General features: G+C 39.6%; 4 protein-coding genes across 5 annotated transcripts; 1 reads left to right on the top strand and 3 right to left on the bottom strand.

Annotated features, from left to right (window-relative positions):
* The first annotated feature begins 560 nt into the window (after positions 1-560).
* Positions 561-3,571, top strand: LOC104449808 (hypothetical protein). Its single transcript, XM_010064078.3, has 7 exons — positions 561-629; positions 739-805; positions 1,003-1,079; positions 1,454-1,598; positions 2,162-2,287; positions 2,423-2,647; positions 3,211-3,571. The coding sequence occupies exons 5-7, from the start codon at positions 2,225-2,227 to the stop codon at positions 3,379-3,381; spliced, it is 459 nt and encodes a 152-aa protein (XP_010062380.2). The 5' UTR covers positions 561-629; positions 739-805; positions 1,003-1,079; positions 1,454-1,598; positions 2,162-2,224; the 3' UTR covers positions 3,382-3,571.
* Positions 3,572-4,008: 437 nt separating this feature from the next.
* On the bottom strand, positions 4,009-7,126 carry LOC104449809 (hypothetical protein). Its single transcript, XM_010064079.3, has 3 exons — positions 6,841-7,126; positions 5,142-5,256; positions 4,009-4,333 (listed from the first exon to the last, which is right to left on the bottom strand). Exons 1-3 carry the CDS (start codon positions 7,063-7,065, stop codon positions 4,260-4,262), a joined length of 414 nt encoding a protein of 137 aa, XP_010062381.1. The 5' UTR covers positions 7,066-7,126; the 3' UTR covers positions 4,009-4,259.
* Positions 7,127-9,840: 2,714 nt separating this feature from the next.
* LOC104449810 (glucuronoxylan 4-O-methyltransferase 3) lies at positions 9,841-11,436 on the bottom strand. Its single transcript, XM_010064080.3, has 2 exons — positions 10,648-11,436; positions 9,841-10,496 (listed from the first exon to the last, which is right to left on the bottom strand). The coding sequence occupies exons 1-2, from the start codon at positions 11,185-11,187 to the stop codon at positions 10,113-10,115; spliced, it is 924 nt and encodes a 307-aa protein (XP_010062382.2). The 5' UTR covers positions 11,188-11,436; the 3' UTR covers positions 9,841-10,112.
* Positions 11,437-13,560: 2,124 nt separating this feature from the next.
* On the bottom strand, positions 13,561-19,798 carry LOC104449812 (hypothetical protein). 2 transcript variants are annotated; one of them, XM_039316212.1, is made up of 10 exons: positions 19,277-19,798; positions 18,838-18,876; positions 18,456-18,579; positions 18,012-18,054; positions 17,033-17,100; positions 16,150-16,199; positions 15,148-15,217; positions 14,430-14,553; positions 14,040-14,156; positions 13,561-13,923 (listed from the first exon to the last, which is right to left on the bottom strand). In XM_039316212.1, exons 4-10 carry the CDS (start codon positions 18,036-18,038, stop codon positions 13,828-13,830), a joined length of 552 nt encoding a protein of 183 aa, XP_039172146.1. In that variant the 5' UTR covers positions 18,039-18,054; positions 18,456-18,579; positions 18,838-18,876; positions 19,277-19,798; the 3' UTR covers positions 13,561-13,827. The 2 variants fall into 2 exon arrangements, with proteins under 2 accessions (XP_039172146.1, XP_010062383.2); XM_010064081.3 differs by having other exon boundaries at positions 18,012-18,073; positions 19,277-19,793.
* Positions 19,799-23,168: the final 3,370 nt, after the last annotated feature.

A 23,168-nucleotide genomic window follows, 5' to 3' on the forward strand; every position in this document is an offset into this window, starting at 1 on the left:
TAATTTTTTTTTTATATAATCTAGAAATTAAATTGAACATATATAAAAGTTTAGAGACTATATTAAATAAATAAATAAAAATTGAACAATAATACATATTAATCTAGAAACTAAATTGAACATATATAAAAAGTTTAGAAACTATATTAAATAAATAAATAAATTTGAACAATAATACATATTAAGTTAAAGTTTAAGAATCGTATTAAATAAATTCAAAATTTAGGAACCACACTTAGCAAGGATAGAATTCAGAAGTTATGCTGTTGGTCAATTTTTTTATTCTTTTTTCCCAACACCTAAACGAAATGACAAGTCCGTCGGTATACGGGTGGTGAAGAAATCGTCGTGAAGGGTGAGGGGACGCGACAAAGAGGTCGGTCCTCGAGCTAATCTTTTGCCGTGAGCCTGAGCTTTCGGAGAATCTTTGCGTCCAATTTGGTTTTGGACCACCCCTGCTCCAGAAAACCATCAATCAAGAACAAGGAGGAGGAGGAGGAGGAGGAGGAGGAAGAAAGAATAAGTGATGGAAGCGAGAGTAAGTAGTTGTCCTAGTGGGGAACTGCTTGTTTCTCTTCCTTCTTGTTCTTCTTCTCATCCCTTCGAACCCCATCATCTCACACTCCGAGGTTCTTTCTTTCCCATTCCATACTCTGTTTCTTCCTCTGTACTGCGTTCATGAAATACGATAACATGGCTGTCTTGTTCGTCACTGTTCTGTCCGTTTCCCCTTTGCAGGTTCTCCCTGAATTCATGGGCTAGCTATCAGCTATCCTTTAGGAAGCATTTTAGAGGTCTTGCTGGGGTACCCATCTCTGTCTCTGTCTCTGTCTCTGTCTCTCTCTCCCCGAATCAATGATGCTTGTTTTTGCGTTTTCTGATAAGGACTAGACTAGCCAAACTTGATTCATTTCTCTGCTGTCATCTTTCTTGAGAACCCGAATGTAGATGTTCATTAACTTCCGGTTATAGATTCGACCAGACAATTTTCGTCTGTGGCAGACGTGGAGCTTTCACGTGAGCAAGATATTAAAGAGTCAAGAGTTCACTGAGGAGTGCTCGGTTCACGTGGTCAGAGAGTAAGTGTGAATTCTCAAAAGCATGCTTACACATGAAACTTATAACCAACGGTATCATGTTCTACAAATTGTGCTTCTGTTTGGCAAGTGCAACCAAATGGTCGAATTGTTTAATAAAGAGCATAACGTTCTAGAGATTTCGAGCTAAACAGGAAATCAAATCAAAAGCGTTGAAATGCTGAGTTCCTACTTGCCAAAGTGTTGCCTGTAGTGACTACCAATCATAGTTAAATTCCCTTGATCCTTGGTTAATTATTTTGTGGCTAGCCATAGATCTCCTCCTCTGTAGAGTTGCCCAAAACATGTGCACATTTTTCATGATTAGTGAACTTTACTGGCATATCGGCTGACTATTCATGGTAACACGGTGACAGGGGTGAAACATTGTCTTCAATATCAAAGCAGTATGGGATACCTATCCACCCGATTGTGACGTTGAACAAAAGTATTGTAGACCATGAACTAGTTTATGAAGGGCAGGTCTTAAAGATTCCTCTATCCAAGAGATATGCTGAAAAGGTGAGATAAACCCATAAACTTGACCATACCAGTGGATACTCTGCCATCTTTTATTTCCGAGCAAGATGATCGCTGAAGGTTCTAGATTTTTGCGCCATATGTCTTGTTCCTGCTTACTTCTGTCTCAGCATAATTATCGATAGGTGAAGTTTGATTGTAGGGCTTTCTCGGTCATTTGGTACTATGGATCTGCATCTTTCCAATATTTCATGCTGTATAGGGATCTGGGTATCAAATCTTCAAATTATTCTCTATAATCCAATCCAAGTAGAAGTTGAGTTATGTGAGTGCTCAATTAGCGAACTTGTTCTTATATTGCACACCTTAGTTTATGTAGTAAGGTGCCCCTTTGGACCTGAGCTTTTGTAGTTGGTTCTTCCACAAGAATGTACTAAAAAATCTGTCAATGTAACTCACTGCTTCTATTGCAATCACAAGTTTATTCGTGCTGTTCATTTTATCATGGTATTCAGACCAAGGCCAGCACCATTTGATTTCTATAATCTACTTATATTTGGACCAATGTTTTGCTCCTCAGTACTTATTCATGGCATTTATGTCAGACGGAGAAGAAGAAATTACTCAAAAAGTTTGATATACCACAAAAGCACAGGAACGCATCAAAGATGCTGGATGCCTTCTCACGGCAAAAGAGTTTCACTGTGTTGATATCCCATCAATTACCATATGTAAGTTCAGATTCTTCAGAATCAGTACTTTTGAAGCTCATGCTATTGTAGTTTCTAGAGATTGAGGGCACTTTTTTATCTTGCATATTTTATTCAATGCTATTAATCTCAAATAGCTTGTCATTTCGTTATCAGGCTAAAACCACTGGTTATTTTCTAGTTCTGGTCCCTCTTATAGCGTTTTGCATCAGATGCATAACTAGTGTCCTCTGCACTAGAGTTGCTGGTTATTTGAGGAGGGAAGATAATATAGAGCCAAAGCAACACCATCAGGTCCCTAAAAGTAAGAGATGGAAATCTGCCCTACTTGATGCCAAAGAGCTAGACGTTTCAGATCCTGAGTCTAAATCAGACATTGGTGTAAGTTCTTAATTGATACACATCTTCTGCTTCTAGTAATTTTGGTTTTTCCTGTTCATTAGCTTGTAATTTTGGTTTCCTGTAGAGCTGCTTAATTCTGCGGCCACTGGGGTTGTTAAAATGGAGTTTTGAACTAAGACCATCGTGAGGTCTATGAAATCGAATCATAAAACCGCATTGTGGATTACATTTACAAGCTATCAAGAAGAAGCTAGATATAAATCATTCTATCATTGTAAATGACTCCTGAGAATCGTAATTCAAGCTATATTCACTGATGACAATGTTTGCCTGATTTAATGTTGTGAAAACAAAATGTGGATCCTGTGGGTCATGGACTACTCATTCCAGTATATGTCCAATGTTTATCCGTGAGTGGCTTTCGCTGTATGTCTGTGCGCCAAGCTTGCGCCATATTCCTTTTCCTTTGCTTAACAAAAATATGCGAATTTTGTATTGATTGATCTGCTGATGATCTGTGATGGCAAGATACAAAATATGAACTCCTCTCCTTTTCCTGCTTCCTTCCTGGGCCATGTGGCTCACAACATCATCTTTGGCAGACTTTTGTGCAGTGTCCATCAGAGGATCAAGCTCAGAGTTCTTCTGGGGATACTTTCCAGGCATATGGAAAACTTGAAGAGGACTATCAGAAATTCCTGTCAGAATGTGGGATAAGTAATTCAGGGTACTGGCGAGGAGGTTTGGATGAACGAAGCACTGGAATTCAATAAGGGCTTGCCAATTGTTAATGACTATATGTGTGGATGTGTGCGTGCAACTTCCATCGTACATTATAGTGTTAACGTATTCATCCTTCATATCTGGATGTTCATGCACTTGCAATCTTTCCATATCATTTACCTCTGTCCTGGTTACAGACACAATTTGATATGCTAGCATTTGTTGCACCGTCTTCTATTATTCCTCGAGTATGTAGGAAACTTTTGCTAGAAATTGAAAAAAGCTTGCTAGAGTACTTAGTCCTTACAATGATTTTTCATGCTAGAAAAAAAAATGTAAATGATATATGAAGAGTTGTCTGGGAGCCATTGGAGAAGTAAAACTATCCTTATCTGCAAAGGAGCACCAAGGATTCAATCATCGCTTTGTATTAGCATAAGTTCCCGTGGTTATGATGTGGCATTTATACGACAGTATTGTGTAATCACCAAAATCCTCCATCCATCGACTTTACGTTGCTTTGTGCTTTATGTTTAACAGTTTAAGATAAACTCCTTTAACATCTTAAATAGCCTCCATTTTGTCAAGATGTTTCCCTGGGAAGTCCAAAAGTTTGGCTTCTTGAAATGGGGCATCAGGTCAATGCATCGATGGCATCTTTAGATGTATCATCAATGTTCAGAGATGCTACGAGTTTGCAAATAAAGGGTTTCAGAATTCACAACTTTGAAAAGGTCTGTCAACAAGTCATACAGAAAAGGTACAGATTTTGCATGTGCTTCTTGTCTATTACAAAATTTCACGGATCAAGCTCAGAAAGCTCAAGGACTATTCCTGCTACTTTTGACATCCTGGTTGAAACCTGGGATCAAACCAAAATGTAGGAAGGATGGCTTCAAATTGTGTGATGCATCCTATCACTGTATGTTTAACGAACACGGCGAGCTTTTTCTTCTTGTCCTATACCAAGCGATTTCTGTGCATTCGCAATTCCTTCTGGATCTGTTGGGAGAGAAAAGTACGTCAACTCAACCAAATGGTGAAATCAAGAATTCTAAGGATGAAAAAAAGTCATCCCCAGAAGGAACACATTGATTAAAGCTTCACTATTGAGCTGCTAACTTCCACTTAATGTCGTCACCACCTGAAAATCGAATCAGTTAATGCAGTTTATAGGCCACCATTTGCACTTTGTGTTACATTGGTGGCCCTTTTGCATAAAGAGCAAGAAATACCATATGGTGATTTAGGTGCAGTATTTAGCAGCAACTGGTGACAGGATCTTATTGTTGTTCTAATTCTTGCATCATAAAAAACCTTTCATGTCATGCACATTGCTAAATTACCTCCATCCTGCCATTATTCTAGAGCTATTACCTGATTGGAGTGTAGACAGGTTAGAAGTATCCCGTGACTCTATAGTCAAGACCAATCAAAGGAAGAGGACCGATTTGATAATGCTCCTTTTCTTTAATATGGACAAACATGGAAAAGAAAATGTCTAGAACCACAGGCAATGTAATCCATTATCTATAGAAGGAAGACAATCAGAGATGCCTACATCCTTCATGAATGCTCTGCACTCGATGCACGTCCTACCAGTTTTAAGTGGTTAAAAGAAATTACAGGCGTGATAAGGCTATACACCAAAAGTAAAGTTGTTCAACCTCAAATATCACTTATTAGAACATGTTGTACCTGTATTAAACTCCTTGACAGTAGATATTAGAAATTTATAACTTGCTAGGCTGAAAGCCTTGAACTCGTTGTCTTGACAAGATGAGAAGAGAAAACGTCAGAAACAACGTACCATAGAACTGTGTGAAAATGCGCGTAAAGAAGCTTAGATTCCTGGAGACATTGTATGCCATGGCAGGTGGAAGAGGTTTGACAATGGTATCAATGCTAAATACCCGTTGAAGGAACTGCGAGTACATTAAATGTGATATATCAGAAAGTTATATCGAACGAAACAGAAAAAATCAAAAGAATGCAAATATTTGTGACAAGTAAAATTAGCTCAAATCAAAACAGCAGGAGGGGAAAATGAAAGGGAGATAAGTGACACAGTACATATCATAAATGAAAAAGAGGAAGGGAAGTGTGTGGACTATAACCACGACGCCACCAAAAGGATTTCCCACAAGTGAAGTCAGTTTCGTGGATCGTTTTTCCATTCCATGTCATAGGTGCCGTACCCTCTCCTTAAGAGAAACTATAAACTCACTGACTGAATGATAAGGAAAGCACAACATTTCTGAACTGTACATAAAGGATACATCTCAAAACAATGCCTTAGTTATTAGTGCCATTTTGATGCTTAATTTTATCAAGATAAGCATACTTTTATCTCATCATTACTGTAATGGTGAAATGAATATCAACTTCATACCTACTCAACTGTGATGGAAATGGCACTAATAACCAAAGCATTGTTTTGAGATGTATCCTTTATGTAAATGTACATAAAGGATACATCTTGATAAAATTGAATGATGAGATAAAAGTATGCTTATCTTGATAAAATTAAGCATCGAAATATATAAGTAGGACGTTAAACTGCTTGTCATCATGGGTATTATTTTCCCTTTTCTTCCACTAACCACACTCCTATCTGAAAGAATTGCCACCCCTACCGATAAAACAGACATCAACAGGTGGGAAAACGTACAAATGCCAAGTGAAATTGTGAATGTTTGTGCACATAGACCACACGCATGAAAGACTTCCATCATGCGCCCATATGACATTAACAGCAATTGCATCCATGTAAAGGTTCCATAAACAATCCCAACAAGATAGTAATGAATGCAGAACCTTAGCGTTAGAATTGTAATTCTAATTCTAGCCAATATTAACACTGCTTTACATGGCCCTTTAACAAACAAAAGAACAGTGAATTCCAGTACTGCTTTCAGCAACACTCTGAAGTAGAACGAACTTCAATTAGGGCGACCAACTATCCTCTGACTCACATATTGATTTACAAACCGTAAGTACTCAAGTGATAATTCCTGCAAAGTGTCTAGACTTATCTATTACCCAGAGACCTAGACAGACAGTGGCGAATTTCGCGGTGGAAATTTCACCCCTTTCAACAGCCATCGACCCAAAAACATTCAGCAAGAAAGTACAGCACCAGCTATTCCACCAACGACATTCATGACTCAAAGTAGGTTCAAACGATACGCTCACCATCTATGCAAAAAAACAAGAGTCATTAGACATTCACCTTCCGCCACAGTCACCGACTACTTCAGCCCTCAAGAGAACAGGATGATGCACAAATGAAACGCTCGGATTAAATTCACTAGCGAAAGTGCAAAGCACACTGCATTTCCACTCTCATCTCCCGAAAACCCACGAAACGAACCGAAAAGACCACGCCAGAAAGGCCCGGGATCGCTTCGAACGCGCGCAGCACCGGATTAAACACGCACCATACATACCCCCCACCGACTTCGGTGAATTTCTAGAGCGTAATCGAGGACGACAGGGGAGAAGCGAACCATGAAATTCCGCTGGAAGCTGTATCGGAGCTCGGGGTCGAGAGCGGACTCGTCCTCCTCGTCGGCGTCGCCGGGCCTGCTCTTCTTGCGGGGGACGTGCATGGTCGGCGTCTGCCCGGGCTGGCTCGTGACCCGGAGCTTCGCGTCCTTGAACTTGTCCGACTGGTCGTCATCTTCCACCCTCCACGGAGCTTTCGAGAGCAGCTGCTTCTTCCCCTTGGTCATTCTCCTCCTTCTCCTTCTTCTCCGTCCTCGTGAAACCTGGGGGCGTTCCTCTCGTTATCCAATCTGCTTTTGGGATGAAGGTGGTGAGGTTTTTCACCCTGTTTGGTTGTGGGTGGAGGATATTCGCGCTCGGGAACGGGACACACCCCAAACCGTGGAAAACTCCAAACTAACAGGAAACGGTACGGGCCTACGCAAAAACCTCAGCAAACATGACATCGGTTGACCATGTGGGCTGGCTCTAGTTTGGATGGATCGAAAATAAATCCTATCCAAACCCAATTTAAATCGACTCATTATTGACCCGTGTTTTTATATAATACGATTTTGGATCGAAAAACCTAAGCAAATAATACAACCGTCAGACGTGTGGGCTGGATCAAGTTTGGATGGATCGAAAATAGATCCGATCCATACTCAAGTCCAATTGACCCATTTTATCTGTATTAACCCCTGTTTTTTTAATAATACGATTTTAGTGATTAAGACAAATGAAGACCAATTTTATACCCCATCCAATCTAACCCATTTTATTCTTCTTTCTATTTGAATTAGATGATGAGGGCGGGTGGAGTAGGAGAAGATTGTCAAGCATTTGCATTTTTTGGGTGCTGCCAAGTTATTGATAACTTCGCGGGCCTTAATTTCCTTTCCTGATGCACAAAAATGGAAGGAAATATTGTTATATTGAATTTTTTTGGGCAAAACATTGGTTGGCAGAATAATATTTGGTTTGCATGGGGTGCCTCGGCATGATGTCTTGGTTCTTGATAAATATGGTAAATGAACGAATACAGCTGGGATTGAGGCTAAAAAGACCAAACATAGAGTTCTCCCTTTTGATTTTACATGGATTGACGGTGGGTATGGTCCAAACCCACCAGAACCCATATTTAATTGAACATGACACCCTAGGTTTTAAATTTTAGCTAATCCATATACAATGCAACCCAATAAAATATGAGTTAAAAAGCGACGCCCGAAAAATAGACTACTGAGACATTGTCCGCGCTTGCTGTGAATAGTGTTTTCAAAAGCATGCTATTACTTAATATCGAGTTGGATTCTCATGTGATACATGATTAAAGCCCAATTGAACCGCATGAATTCCATTAAAAAAACAACGATGAACAAGAATCAAACATGCACGCATGCTTTAGGATTGCTCACAACAAACATTACTAAAGAAGAAATTTGAGTGGACAATTTAATTTGTCGAGTTGAGTCGGTGGAGCTAATAACATAAAAACATACTGGGATAATTCACAATTTGTCTTGGACCCATTGTTAGTACTCGCTAATCCATGACGCTTTTTGCCGTCGCACTCGAACTAAAACTGCGGTGAACCATGTACGCAAAGAAGGAGCACCTTCCTCTCTCGTCCAATTTCGGTGAACCATGTCGATGTCTGGAACGGAAACAAACGAGAGACAGCCCATGTTGTCGAAGTGGTACGATGTTATTGGAGAGGCATTCACTGGTGTTGGATCTTGGCCTCAAGAGCTCTCCATGATAGGATATGGTGGGCTCATCTGGCAGTAAAATCGATGGGACTTGGTGCTTTGGATGCGACGCGAGCAATGGTGATAAGGGGACCCAATGGCCGCGCAAACCCTCTCTCTCTCTCTCTCTCTCTCTCGTTTGCCAAACCAAAGACTAATGCTTTCGTCAAGTACTCAATTGTAGTTCCTTCATCTACAAGATATAGATATTGAATCTTAAAATTGAAGCGTGACCAGAATAATAAGACTTGTTGAGGGTTAAAATAGGCTCACAGATTTTTTTTTTTTCATGGATTCGAACAGGTCGAAATGTTGTCTTATTTTTGGTGCCGATGATTGTAAAATGCTCTTGAAATACAAACGGGTTCACTATTGAGAGTGCCCAATATTTGCTGCTTAAAAAAGCATTCATATAACTCAACGTGTCCTTTTTGGTAAAGAAAAAGGAATTTTTTTTTTTTATCAAGAAAGTATTTTGAAATGTCCAAAATAAAAGAAGCACTAAAAAAAGCACTTCTAATTTAAGGAAAATCAAATCTTAAAATAGAATTTGGCTCAATATCATATTGAGTGAAAGGAGATAACTCGTATATAAAAGCATATAAATCTTTTAGTCAATCAATGTTGGATATTTCAATTTATGAAAAGCAAAATTTAAAAATATAGGTCATATCAAAGATGCGCAAACAAATTAGGTTGATATTGCACTTTAAATTTCTCTTCTTCCGTATCGTGATTGATGGTAAATTTTACTTTGGGATGGATTGAACCCTGGAAAAAGAACCACATCAATTTCTTCATATGCACGATCGATTTCTTCATCACCCGCCACCAAATCAAATAATCCCAAGTTAGGTAATGGAAAAAGTAGAAATCTTTTGAATAGACTCGCTCCATCGACGTCCGGATAAAACTTAGAAAATCCTGGTGACAAAATGACATCCCACCCACCTCCCCACCAAAGTACCAAGAAATGATAAAAGCACCGCGGATGACGATGATCGTAGTCGGTAATCCCTCGCTTTAAGTAAACATCGTACGAATTCTATTTGGCATCTGGCTTTGCCATCGACCAACCAACCACATACCAAACTTCTGTGGAACGTCATAATTGGCCCCACCTATTTCTATCCCACACTGGCTAACATTGCGTCCACTTTCTTTTCCTTAACATGCGGCGAAAATCTGTTCATTTAAAATGGGAGAGAACATGTACTAATCTCATCATGCGATTTGTAAAGAAACTTAGAAAAACGGGAAAAGCAAAACTAATTCACTAATCACAGGTCCCCAGAATTCGAATATTTTATAATAAAACTTATTAATGGGAAACAGAAGTCTCTGTCAACGTGTCCTGGCCGCGCGCACGTCCTAAAGTGAAAATAGGGAACGAATTCCCCTCCCGGTAATATAAAATAAAATTACAAATAATATAAAAAGGATTCACAAGTTAAAAAAAAAAAAAAAAATTCTTTCCGTCGTCGCAGATTTCCGTAATTACCCCCAGGAAAATGCAAATGAAAAAGAGAAAAGATTAGCAGATTCTAGGGGCAAAAGGGTCGGCCGGAGCGGGCCTGGTGGCTGGGCACGGTGAAGTGGCGCAACCTGCCCACCTGCTCCGTCAGGTAGCCCTCGCACAGGAAGGCCTTGGAGAAGCGGTCCTCGATGACCCGGTCGACGTCGTGCACGAACACGTCGGTCTCGCCGCTCTCCCGGTTCCGCGCCATGAGGCCCGCCGTGTAGATGGCGCTCATCCTCCCGGGGGCCTCGTCGTGCCACCCGGTGGGCGCGTCCACCATGATCAGGTCCCACTCCACCTCGTACACCTCGCTCGGGAACCCCTTGTGCGCCAGCTCGCACTTGGACGACCTCGGGTCCGTCACCGCCTTGCACTCCTCCTCCTCCCGGAGCTTCATCAGGTTGTCGGCCTGATGCATCATCATCATCATCATCGTACATCGACGATTGTCTTTTGTTAGAAATTGCATCCAAAACAAAGCTGACACAAGGGCGGAAGACTGACGACTACAGGTTTCAGGAAGGACGCAGAAACTGCAGGAAGCACGGTCACTCCGTTACCTGGGTGACTTTGGTGTCGTAGGTGACGTGGAAAGCCTCCAGCGTCGGGAGCTTCTGGGTGATCTGGTGGATCCAGGCCTTGTCCTCCTCCAGGAAGACGGTGCGTCCGCCGTGGTTGAGGGAGGTCCACATGAGGCTGTCGTGGCCGAGGCCGAACACGAGGAAGTTGCACGGCGACTTCTTGGCCAGCACCCGGAGGGAGACGGAGATCTCGTCGTACGTCTGTTGCGGGGTGATGTTGGTGGTGGCGTAGTGGACTAGGGCCTGGGCCAAGGACGGCGGCGTCTTGGTGCACGTCCCGGCGGCGGCGGCGGCGGCGGCGGCTGTGGTCGGGCAGTCGACGGCGGGGGCCGTGTCCTGTGCCTTTGCCTGGACCGTCAGCTCAGTGCTGGACGACGGAACGGGCGAGAGCTGCGGAGAGGAAGGGAAGGTGCTGCGGACGATGAGGAGGAGGAGGAAGAGGAAGAGGAAGCTGAGGAGGATGATCTTGGCGTTGATGGCGAAATGGGTCTTGCTCGTGTTGCCGTTGCTGGAACCCATTTTCCGATGTGCGAAGACGACCCGACTCTGTCTCGAGAATTCGCTTGATGGTGCGTTTGACAGAGGAGAGACCAGAGGACTGCTCTGGTCTTTTGCTTGAAAGTCTGTCTGAAGAAAGAGCTAGCTTTCTCTCACCGAATACCTATAAAGAGCGTGAACCCGCTTCCCTGTTTTTCCTATGGTTTCTGTCTGTTCTGTTCTTTCCTTCCGCAGGACTAAACTAAAGGTAAGTTGATTCGGGGAAAACGGCGTTTGAGTTGGAATTATGCGAACTGAACAGTAATGACCCGTCCGAACCACGGCAATAATACGGGCACACGTGTCTGCGGCTCATAGGATTGGTGGTCCAGCGGCTGTACCCTCCGAAAGCATCGGATGTCGTGTATAGTACGTACACAATAACCCCTACATCATTGCACAACCGCCGACCGGCACCTAGCACCATAAATAAAGATAATTACCATTTGGAAGGCCGATTAACTATCCAAATTCGCGGCGAACAAATAGGTTGTATTTCACAATTGATCTCATGTTCAGTTACTGTCTAAAAAGCGAACCGGGTCAAAATTATTAATAAAGATCCAACCAAGAATGCGCTGATTAGGTGGGTCTTGTTGAAAGTGTGAATACTTATATGTTGCCAAATGGGCAAAGAGAGAATTATATATAAAGTAATGAAACGCGAGCAATCATGTATAGTTCGTGGCGCCGTCTCTCTTGGAGTTGAAGCAAAGATGGAGTTTTCGCGGTCGATGTTGACAGGGAAGCTAACCCGTTCTATGGCGGACGGAACCCGGCTGGTGGATCTGCTACTTGTTGAGTGGAACTCTACTTATTTGGTCTGACCGGCTTGCATTGTTTGTTTATTAGAACGTGAAGCGGTTGGTCTGTCTTTTTTTAATATTGACACGAGTAATGGATTGGAAGTGTTCCCAATCAGGGTGGGATTTGGTTTTAAGCGTTAGTTGAGTTTTCTGAATGATGGGGTGGTTGTGGCCAATTGTTTTCTCATTGTATGAACGGTTGTTGACTTTTTAAATTTATTTTCCTTTGTGATGATCGATGTATTTTATTTTTTATTTTTTTTTGGTAAAGATCGATGTATTTTTTCTTGCCTGAAAGAAAGAATATTTGCAAATCGGCCCCCGGAAGTCCAACGATGCGATGTTCTACCGGAGTGTTTAATAATTGGCGAATTGAAAGCCTAGCTTCTTCAGTTTATTTGAAAACGATTTCACAATCTTAAGATCCGCATAGATTATACGCATAACAAATGTCCTTTCCCCCTTAATCATTGAGATTCTGGTCCCTGAACAGCCTATCTCAATGTTCTTGAAAGGGATGCCGCTTTACACAGTTGAATTTTGGCTGCTTTTGCAATTCAAATTATGGATCTTTTTTTTCTGCTTTCTCTTGAGGATGTGAATAGATAAGAACCATTAGAAGGGTGGTTTTCTCAATCGATCATATTGAATTTGTGGATTCAACCCATTAAACGATGCATCTCCAGTGTAATATTTGAGAGAATAGGTAATTATAATCCTCAAATCACGAGTAGATAGAGTTGCTTGGGTAAAACTTTCTTTTTATTAATGATGTATGCTCTATATTTTTCTAATGAAGAAATGGATGGAGTCACTTAGCTACACATTCTAAATATGAGTAGTTGGGGGGTTCATGCATCACTTCAATTAAATTTTCTGTTTAATCTTATCCGCATGATTAACCAGCATTCGAAAAGGCTGGCATTATACATATTTAAAGACATCTATATCATGCTTAGCTCGCTAGGGTTTGCAATGAGACCATTGGAATGCAACGCATGTGACATCTTTGCCATCTAAGATGGGTTTTTAGGTTTTGACTGCAAGGGGTAATCTGATTTTTTTCACCTTGAATTGTTGTATTAAAAGGTTAAGGTTAATTGTGGTCGTCAAGGCAAGAATTGGAAAAGAATAGGATAAGTGGGATATAAGATCCCCAAAACAGTAAATGTGGGCATATTAATCCTACCAAATGTTTGGTATACTTCAAGATAAGATTTGAGAATAAATAAATAAAAATCGATTAAATTAAAAAGAATTGAAAGTTAGAAAAGTCAATTAGTTATCTAATGTTTGGTACACTTCAAACTAGCTTTCAATATCTTTAGTAACTTCCAATATAAGAAAGTAGCAAATTATATGTGGTTAGAAATTTGTTTTAACCAGTAAATTCCATTGATTAATTATTATATCTCAGATTATACGTGTCTGGTAACTTTCCTATACATATCGTCCGTAGCTTCCTCCGTGAAAGAATAAACGTTTTTAACTTGATACTAACTTTTCAATTACTAGTAATCTTCATAAATCATAAGACAATTAGTAGAACTAAGTTTTCTACAAGTCCCTGTAACAAATAGGTCACATCCGGTTCTCCGGGTCGCGTAATGACAGTCCATACATGTGGGCGCGGCAGCATAGAGATACCCTTTGCCGCCATACAAGCAGTTGGCCTGAGATTTTCTTGACATGTAAGTATATGCATGGAATTATTTGTAGATATCACAAAGGCACATCTGCAGACATGCAGTAACATAGCCAAACGGATGTAAATGTTTGTTCAGATTGCAGGTACATCTATACACTCCTAATCTTGCTAAGCAGCAGAAGAGTATGTCTGGAACAGGTAATCCAGGATCTTCTTGTAGTCACCCATCTTACTGCCTGTGTTGGGATCAATTATGAAAGGCACCTGCAATTTAAGACGTTTGCATTGAGTTTCCTCTTATGGGCTCATTGATGTCAAAATCATAGAATGTAATATGCAGCTGGAAAATGGCATGATCTGTTATCCATGCGCTAACTAACCTCTTTTGATCCGGATAGGTCCATAAGTATCTTTTCCCGTCTAGATCCTTCTCCAACATTTTGCAGGATGTAAGGAAGCTCCAACTCACAAAGCGCCTCACGGACAATTCGAGCATACTGAAGGTGGAACAAAGTACTATTTAGTGGGCAAACAAAGAAGTTAACATGAATGACTAAAAGATTTTCTTTGTTTTCACCGATGATGAAATGAGCTCATTTAGAAAGATGGATAATGCTTCAATACTCTGAAAGCAAGTAGGGACTTCTGTGGTACATCAGGCGATCTACTAAAAATGGATTCCAGGAGTAAGCCGTTTAAACTATAGTTAATAAATTCTGAGTAGGACGTTATCCTTGATATAGACCAGCAAAAGCATCGCATTTTCTTACAGGATTGTTTTCATATGAGAAAAGTTCCAACATTCCTGGCGGTTGGTCTCGTCTTGCCTTTTCCCATAATGTCATTCCTCTACCTGCTCTAAGAATTGTTGGCATCCATCCCGTGAATAATGTGCTGTGTATCAGATAGACAGAAAGAGAGGAGATGAACAAAGTCAACAGACACAATATATTAGTTGTATCATATATTTATGACAGCAAAAAAAAAAAAATAGGCAGTCCAAACTCTCTTAACTTCACGTCATCAACATGATATATGTACACCTCAGACCAATAAGGAATGCACACTCACATTAAAGTCCTAGATTACAACAGCACTTTGTAAACCACTCCCAAAGTTTCCATTCCAAGAGGTTCTCTTATTTTTCACCTAATGAGAATCAAAAAAGGAAAACAAATGCCTCAGAAGACAATGTAATTATTGGGGGAATTACCAAATGTTCTCCTCAAACTCCCGCCAAGTTTCTATTTCTTTGCTTTTACCATTCCATTATATTGCAATTGGTCCTCTATGTTCAAAATTCTACTCTCCTCGAGGTTTCAGAAAAAATAAAAATAAGAATAAGATTCAATTGATGTATGAGTGTTCTTCGTGGTAGATAGAGACAGCATATGGTAGCTTTCAAGTAAATATCAATGTCTTCCTCTAAATGCTAAAACAAGCGAACAACTGATATATGAGTGTTCTCTGAGGTAGACAGAGAGGTACCTTTGAAGTAGCCCAGCACTTGGGTTTTTACCATTGCCATATTTCTCAAATAGATAATTGACTATGTCACCTGTGCAAACACAGAAGGATGTGCCAGAATTTAGAGTGTCTCAAGGCTTCAAAAGGGGGAAAAACCAGTAGCTGTAAATCAACTCAATACTGGCCAAGAAGTTCTAGAAACTACCCAAGTGTCTATTGTTTGTAAACAATTTTATGCACTTTATAGAGCTACAAACAGTAAATTAATGATGACAAACATTTGCAGAATTGATGATAAACATCAGATGGAAATTGTACACCATGGCTCTCCTTGCGGAGGCTGAGTGTCTCTTTTACTTGCTTTTTCCCCAAGCATCTTTGCCGATCCACTTATTTTTCCGTAAAACTAAGACGATTAATTGAAACCAAGAGGGAAGATCCTGGAGTGTGGTTTCAAGCCATACACATGAGATCTCAGAACCAACTAGATTCCCCAAGCATATATTTATAGAGGTCTAGGTATTGAAAGCAATCAATAGAATGGACATATGTGAGTTGTCCCTCAAAGTAGAGATGGAAACTTAAGTAGTTTATGAGTTGCCACCCGGCAACAAGTTTTGTAACTAGTGGCAAGCCCAGTCATCAGCTTCAACGGTTGCACAAATGGGATGAGAAATAGAACAAAAGACAAAAGATAGTTTTAGAATGTTGAGTAGAAATTCTCATCCAGTTCAAAAAAAATCGCAGATGGTCTGGTAAAGATCACACAATGGAAACTATCCAGGACATATGCCATTTCCTCTGACTTCCTTCTCATCTATGATGACCATGGTCCAGAGAAACTAGATCATTCAAGGGTAAGGATCTTTTGCATGACCAAAGATAACTCAGAGTTGAATTTTCACATGTTGCAGGTTTTTTTAATGCAATTATAAAGAAAGAATGACCATTCCATGTAAATGGTAGAACCATGGCAATGGTCCCCTTTAAAAGATTTCCATCGAGTATAACTGTCTGACTTACTGCTTTCATATATTGAGACACCGGTGTTTGGGTCAATCAGGAAAGGAAACCTGCAAAAGGTCAAACTGTAAGGTTGTACAAATAAAATGCGTGGAATAAAAGATGTAATATATTCATCACCTCAAGCAACATTCGGAGTAAATAAGGAAAGATCAGTTCTCAAATGCCAAGGATAATCCACACCACCAGGCTAAAATATCCCACCACTTGGTTGATTTCCATTCTTCACTTACATTCAAATTTAATGGATTAGTTTGCACTTGAGTAGGAATTATAAGGAGTTCTGGATATACACTCCTAGGGAAACTACCTCTAGTCATCATTAGATGCAAATAGCCCCATTCAATACTTTTATGGTTTTGCACATTAAGTTCACAACAACTCTCTTGTTTCCTATTCTCATAAATAAGCCAGACACATGTGAGAGCAGGCATTCTATTGTTCTTTTCTTCTATTTTCTATGTTTGTGACAGTTAGAGTCAGATATTTTTACAATTTACAATACAACTCGGTAAAAATAGAACATTTTGTCAAAGTCTTCTTTGATAATGATTTTCAGTGCATCCTATGGTTCTTCAAAGATCCTTTCATGCTAATTTGCAAGTGCAACAACCACATGGAAAACTCATATTTGCGCTCACAATTGGGACGTAAGTGTTGCAACATAGATAACTGTCTACTTTACAGATGATAATTAAGTTCAGAAACATAAAATCCCTGGGGCCTTGAGAACTAGTTGTCATGTGCACATTCAATGTGGCTCAGAAGTTTTTTTTTGCATATAAATTAAATGCTTTTAGGTCTGATATAAAGATGCCTAAAGAACAATCATCATGCACTTCAGACAAAATGGCTTAGCAACTGTTACAGAGAAGATACGTACTGCTCTTTGCCACCAAGACTTCTGACCAGTTCTCTGTGCCTTACGGACCCTTTTGGGCAAGGATAGACCTAAGTACCCACATGAAGGAGTTAACAACAGGAAACCACACAAGCACGGATCCAAACTAAGCGGGGGCAAACTTAAAAGTTAATGATACATCTTTAAAAATATTACTAATCTAGGCAAAAGTTATTAGGCCTATTTAAAACAAGGATTATATGTACAATAACAAATAGAATTTGTATGTGAACTAATTATTTCTTGATAACAACAAGATTGTCTATAATGGCTCCTAATTATGGGGGCAACAATTATGGAAATCTATAATGATACCTTCTCTTGTACCTTCTCTTAGAATTTCTATGAGGACCAGATTAAAAACTATTCAAATACTTAAGTTACATTACTAGGTCATGGAAAAAAATGCATGGGGGCAATTCCCTCCCATCGCATAGCATGAATACCTTCCTGAAGCCACATCACAATGGTACGTGAACAGACAGGAAAGGTCACATTGGTCCAAGACAACAATGTTCTTCTCTGTCAGGCTTAAAGAAATATAACATGTAAGCCTAACAGTAACGGCATAGATATCAGACCTATCTCAGCAGCTTAAGTTTAACATGATAGTTATATTTTGATTGCTGCTGAATGATATATTTCGAGAGTGAAATATACCTGTTGAAGTATATTTAGTAGTTCTAGAGATTACTTGGTAGTTCCAGATAAGATAGTTAGGATCTCATGACTAATTGTGAATGTCTCTATGCTCTAGGAATAGAGCCTCTATGTAATCTTTCATGAATTCAATTGGCAGAGATGAAGTCATTTGCAATTTCTCTTCCTCTATCTTGTGACCCTAAAATCTTAATAGTATTCAAAAGAATAACATAGAGGTATCTAGACACAAATGAGAACCGCAGATTATAGCAGGAATTAAATCACTAATGAGTAAGGTAACGTTGTTTGCTTTGCTCACCTCGACAGAAAGATCTAGCTCAGTCATGGCCTCACGGACCCTCCTGCAAAAGGGGCATGCCTCTGTTGAATGAAAAATAAGAAAAGAAATGTCGCTAGATCTTTTAATTACATGGCATTAGAAAATAGAATTTGGGGACTAACTTTAAAATATCATCACCTAGCAAAACATGCTATTTTTTCTTCTGAAGAAACAACAAGAGAGAATGATTAAAGGGGCTAATATGGGAGACTCAAAATGGCTAAACATGGCTTAAGGCCTATCCTCTCTCATACACGATTCACTCCTCATCTGACGTATCCACTAAATAAGCTAAGATCTAATTCTCTTGTTGAGAGGAAGTATAGTCCCCATACAGTCTGTCTGCCAACTACAAGAAGAACAAAATCTCCTTCGAGTAACAAGCAGTATATGGTAAAAAGAGCCACTGTTGAAGATCCTTACCAAATTCAAACAATTGCAAAGGCCTAGGAGGACCTGGAACCGTGATTTCACCATCTTTCAAATTAATTACTGATCTTGAACCCCATGGAAGTCTTGCCAAGGTGGATACTGAAGAGGTTGCCACCTAGTACCGCATTACAGGAAAAAGCATTAAAATCCCCGGAAACAAGATTACTCTCTTCTTCACACTACAATAACTGAAACCAAATGATATTCCTCAAGCCTCCAGATTACAAGAGCTCCAAAAAGAACTACGAAGATGATAGTACGACCATACAACCAGATAAAAGGTTCTCCCTCACCCTATTGAGCCAAAGATACCGGTTTTGCATCTATACTACTATCTAATGAACAAACCATTTTCAATGTCTCAAAAGAGTACCTCCAAAGCGTCATTCCTTTGACCGGAGGGATCTCCTCCCTACAAGAAACAAGAAAGTTCGGTCGATGTGGAGAACCATAAGCACAATATAACAGTCAAATATAGCACCCGAACCCAAAAGAGACAAAGAATGCAGCATGCCAAATTAACTACCATAGTGGAAAGAATGATATTGCAAAGGGTATTTTTTTTTAACGCAATACGGGGACCTCTCGGATGCTGAAAGAATAATGGTTCAAATAAAGTTCCAAGATCCTCTTTATCTTAATTAATTATATAAACCTCCCTAAAAATTGGGTCATCACTACCAGTTAGCTGAGCATAAACATTGCTTCCACAGAGCTTTTCGGTAAGCTAGTGATGCCAAGTGCAGACTCTAGGCGCAAGATCAAACGCCATCTAATGACACTGAAACGAAATTGCAGGGCGACGAACTCACGGAAAAGAGCTTGAGCAAGGGACAGAGCACGGACAAGAAGCTGGTCGACGGACCACCGCCACCTTGTGCATTCGGTGCGGAGATAACTGGGTCATCAGAGTCTGCCGATTTCGCTTGGGACCTTGTCTTGGACGAACCCACTTCCCATTTATTGGCGATTCTCGTCGACGGAGATGAATCGACGAGAGCCGTGGGGATAAAGATTGGATCTTTCCCCCGGAAACAGGGGGAGGTGGACCGAGATTCCGAGGAGAGGATAAAGGGTGAGTCCCAGAAGTGAAGGAGAACATGTTCCTAGGCTTGGCGTTTCCCCTCGCCAAGAAAAACCTGAGATAACTCGAAAAGTAAACTGCACATTTCTGGTCCGGTGGGTTGTGTTGCTCTGCTTTCTACGCCATTCGCGGGAGATTTTTTCGTTTCCCTTTGTCGGTTTATCATCCGTTGATTTGACAAAGGAGCTTATTTTCCATTGGCAGGCGAGGGTAAGGAAAATTATAAGTTGAGGGGGTGACATTGTTTTTTCCAAATTTGACAAAAAGCTTCATTTGGCAAGGAAAGGGACAAAAAAATTTCACTAAAAAGCACTTTTTTCGGTCATATGTATACAGGAGTTTGTAGTACTCTAGCTGCACCCTCCTGCCCTTGCCAAAACGACAGTGGGATTCAACACCAGATTTAGGTATATGTAAAGAGGTAATTTCTGACGGTCAATCCCAAAACGTATATGATCCTATGGATTTGCTCACATCCTTAGGAGTGACAAGACCGGAATTTCAACACTAGAGAAATGCAATCCCCAGGAAAAAGTACTGGAGGTGAATTTTGCTATTCACCAGCTCCTGGCTACAGCTTAAGTGATCCCCTCACGCACTTCCTGAATTTTCTGGATGAGCCTGACCGAGATACTTCTGTATAATTCTGACGGCAGTGAGGTCTGTGAATATACCCACCAGCAGAATGACAAACACAGCAGGAATTTTGTCCGTGCGTTGATGTAGAAACAATGCACAAGAAGGGCAGCATTTCATGAGGATCAGAAATAACGATTAAGCTAGCATGGCTAGCAATTGCATGCTGATGTAGTATGATACCGTTTTTGGAATAAAGCCTCTGAGTTGGAAAAGCGACCACATTTCATAGTCCCTGATTGTTGAATGTGTAGGATTGAAATCTTCCAGGGAACTAATTTGACAGGCCTCAGGGCCCAAGTCATCATCGCTATCCCAAGCTGAATGATCAACAGATTGGTGAATATCCTCCAGATCATCCTCTTATATAAGACGAATTCGACACATCTTGACCTTCAAATCCCCATAGCTGCATTCTAAAATGGCATCAATTTCTGTACGCTCTTCTCGGTCAATGACATACAGCTCAACCAGAGGTGATCAGACTTAACAAGAGTTTTGAAGCAGTTATCATAGCCTCTGAGGGTCATGATGTTGTCGTTGATAGCCAGATGACAATTTATACCGCATAGAACAGCTCAAATGGACAAAGCCATTGGTTTGTATTTGTAGACAGCTCAATAGGCAATTTATACCTGCTCCACTTAAATCTCGAGTTCATTTGGCCAGAAGCTATTTCCTCCGAATTGTGCTGAGCAATTCAGGGGAAATAGCTTTTCATCTCGCAATGACTTTCAGATCCAAAGCTGCATAGAGATGGTCTGTAAAGTTCTTTCAAGTGCCTTCTCCTGTAAAGCTAAGAAACACGGCGCATTTGCAGCATCTTGTTGAAGAAGAATGAGATGGAGGAGCACTGTCATTTCTCCTGGAAGCAATACAAGTATAGCAGCTTTTCTATGTATGAAGTATAAAGACTTCGAAGCAATGTCTTATCAGTTAACAATCAGCTGCAACAAAAAAAATCTCTTATAGGGAAAGATGAGATAGCAGTGAGATTCAAGTCATACTATCAGCTTCCAATTTGGCGCCTAGTGAAAATAGACCATGCATATGCACGAATCTTCATCATATTGAATCGTGGCAATTTTATTGGGAAAGTGGAGTATTAATGTAAAGAAAAGTGACCCAAAAGGTGTTTTATTAGAATATAAATTTGAATTATCATGAAAATTGATCTTCTGGAAGTCAAATTATGACTATGATCAAACTTAAGATACAGATTGCTGCATCCAAACAGTGAAGCAACACCAATCCCAGATTCCTTAAAAGAGAATATATAGTACTTTTCTCAAGAAATCCAATCAAAACTCTATTCAATATCAAACATCTCGCCACATTTTCGACATCTAAATGCAACTCATGAGATGTGTGCTTTGGACAGAAGATACAAAAATTCATGGTATTAATGCATAAGCATAGCATAGTTCCGCTTTGACCATCCTTTTAGTTTAGGCAATCCCTTCAAGACAAAGCAATGAGATTGTCAGGGAAATTGGTGGCTTGTTCTACAGAGTCCCCGGCTGTGAAGCTGCTCAGAATCTCAGATGGTCTGGGAGGTGAGGCGTGTGCCTCATAGTCATAGTCACAGTGATAGAACTTGGTGTTATAGATCCTCCAATTTAACATAGCACAAATTCTTGAAGTATGGCAAGGAGAAATTCTTGACCGCAAAAGTTTTTGGCTCTCACATGGAAAAATATATAAAGATTTAATATGACAATAACGAGAATTAGTTTGCAATTCAACGGAATCACAGCCACTGCCGATCATTCAATAAGAATTCAGGCTTTTTCAATGCATCTGAATAGCAACAACTTGGCGAATTCAAGCCAATGAAGACTTGAAACACCGCGAGATCAGATATGATCCTGAAATAAAGTGCGGCCAAGACAAAAGGTAAAGATGATCTTTATGTTCCAGAAAATCACCACCATCTGCGCCAAGGGTCAAGCCTCGAAGGATATCAAAGTCAATCAGTGATATATAAACTTTTCGTTTCACCAGTTGAAAGGGATAGTACTTGGTGGAGCCATCCATGGCCTCACGTCAAGAGTTGAACTTGAAGCATTCAACTGTATAATATCTATCCTATTTTCCTTTTAAATAAAGGGATCGTGCAATGGAGTTGTGAAAGAAAATGGAGGATAATCTTTTAAAATGATGGAAGATGCTCTTCTTCTCCTTCTTCTTTAGCAACCTTTCCGCCATCAAGAAGGTCGCTAACCTTTAACCCCTGTATAGGGTCCGCGCAAACCACAACGTTTTTTATGCAAGTTTTTTTTTTTTTAGGGCGCATGACAACCGTATGCAAGTTTTTCTATTTCTATTTCTAGAAGAGTTTCTAAGTAAAAATAATAACCGTTTGAGTCTTCTCGATATTCGTTTGATAACGACACAAAATTTCTTCATTTCGTAATCAATTAAAAAAATAAAAATAAAAATGATTTAGTAACAAAAAAATAATGAATAAAATAAAATAAAATAAATCATAAATATATATATATCATTTTATTTTAAAATAAAAATATAAAAATAAATTTATTTTATTTATTCTACTTTATTTTATTTTACGAATAAATTTATTTTAAAATGAATGAAAATAAAAAATAAAAATAATTTTATTTGGCAAAACACTCAAGGCAAATAAAAATGATTTATTTTTATTTATCATAAATAAATTATTTTCAATAAATTTAATAAATTTATTTTTAATAAACTAAAAATAAAATGATAAATAAAAATGATTTATTTATTTTAATAAATTCATTTTTATTTTTAATAAAATGAGGAGAGGCGGAGGAAGAGGAGGAGGCAAAGACGTAGAGGAGATGAGGGACCGAAATTAGGTTTAGTGAGAGAAATTATTTCCACATTTTTTTGGCTTAAGATAAATTTTAAAGATTGATAACAATTTTTTCTATTCCGGAAATAGGCAAATTTACAAACGGATTTATCATCCATAATTGCGACTTTTTACCCCTTAG

This window comes from Eucalyptus grandis, chromosome 6, assembly GCF_016545825.1.
Source record: "Eucalyptus grandis isolate ANBG69807.140 chromosome 6, ASM1654582v1, whole genome shotgun sequence".
In the NCBI taxonomy this organism is placed as follows: domain Eukaryota; kingdom Viridiplantae; phylum Streptophyta; class Magnoliopsida; order Myrtales; family Myrtaceae; genus Eucalyptus; species Eucalyptus grandis.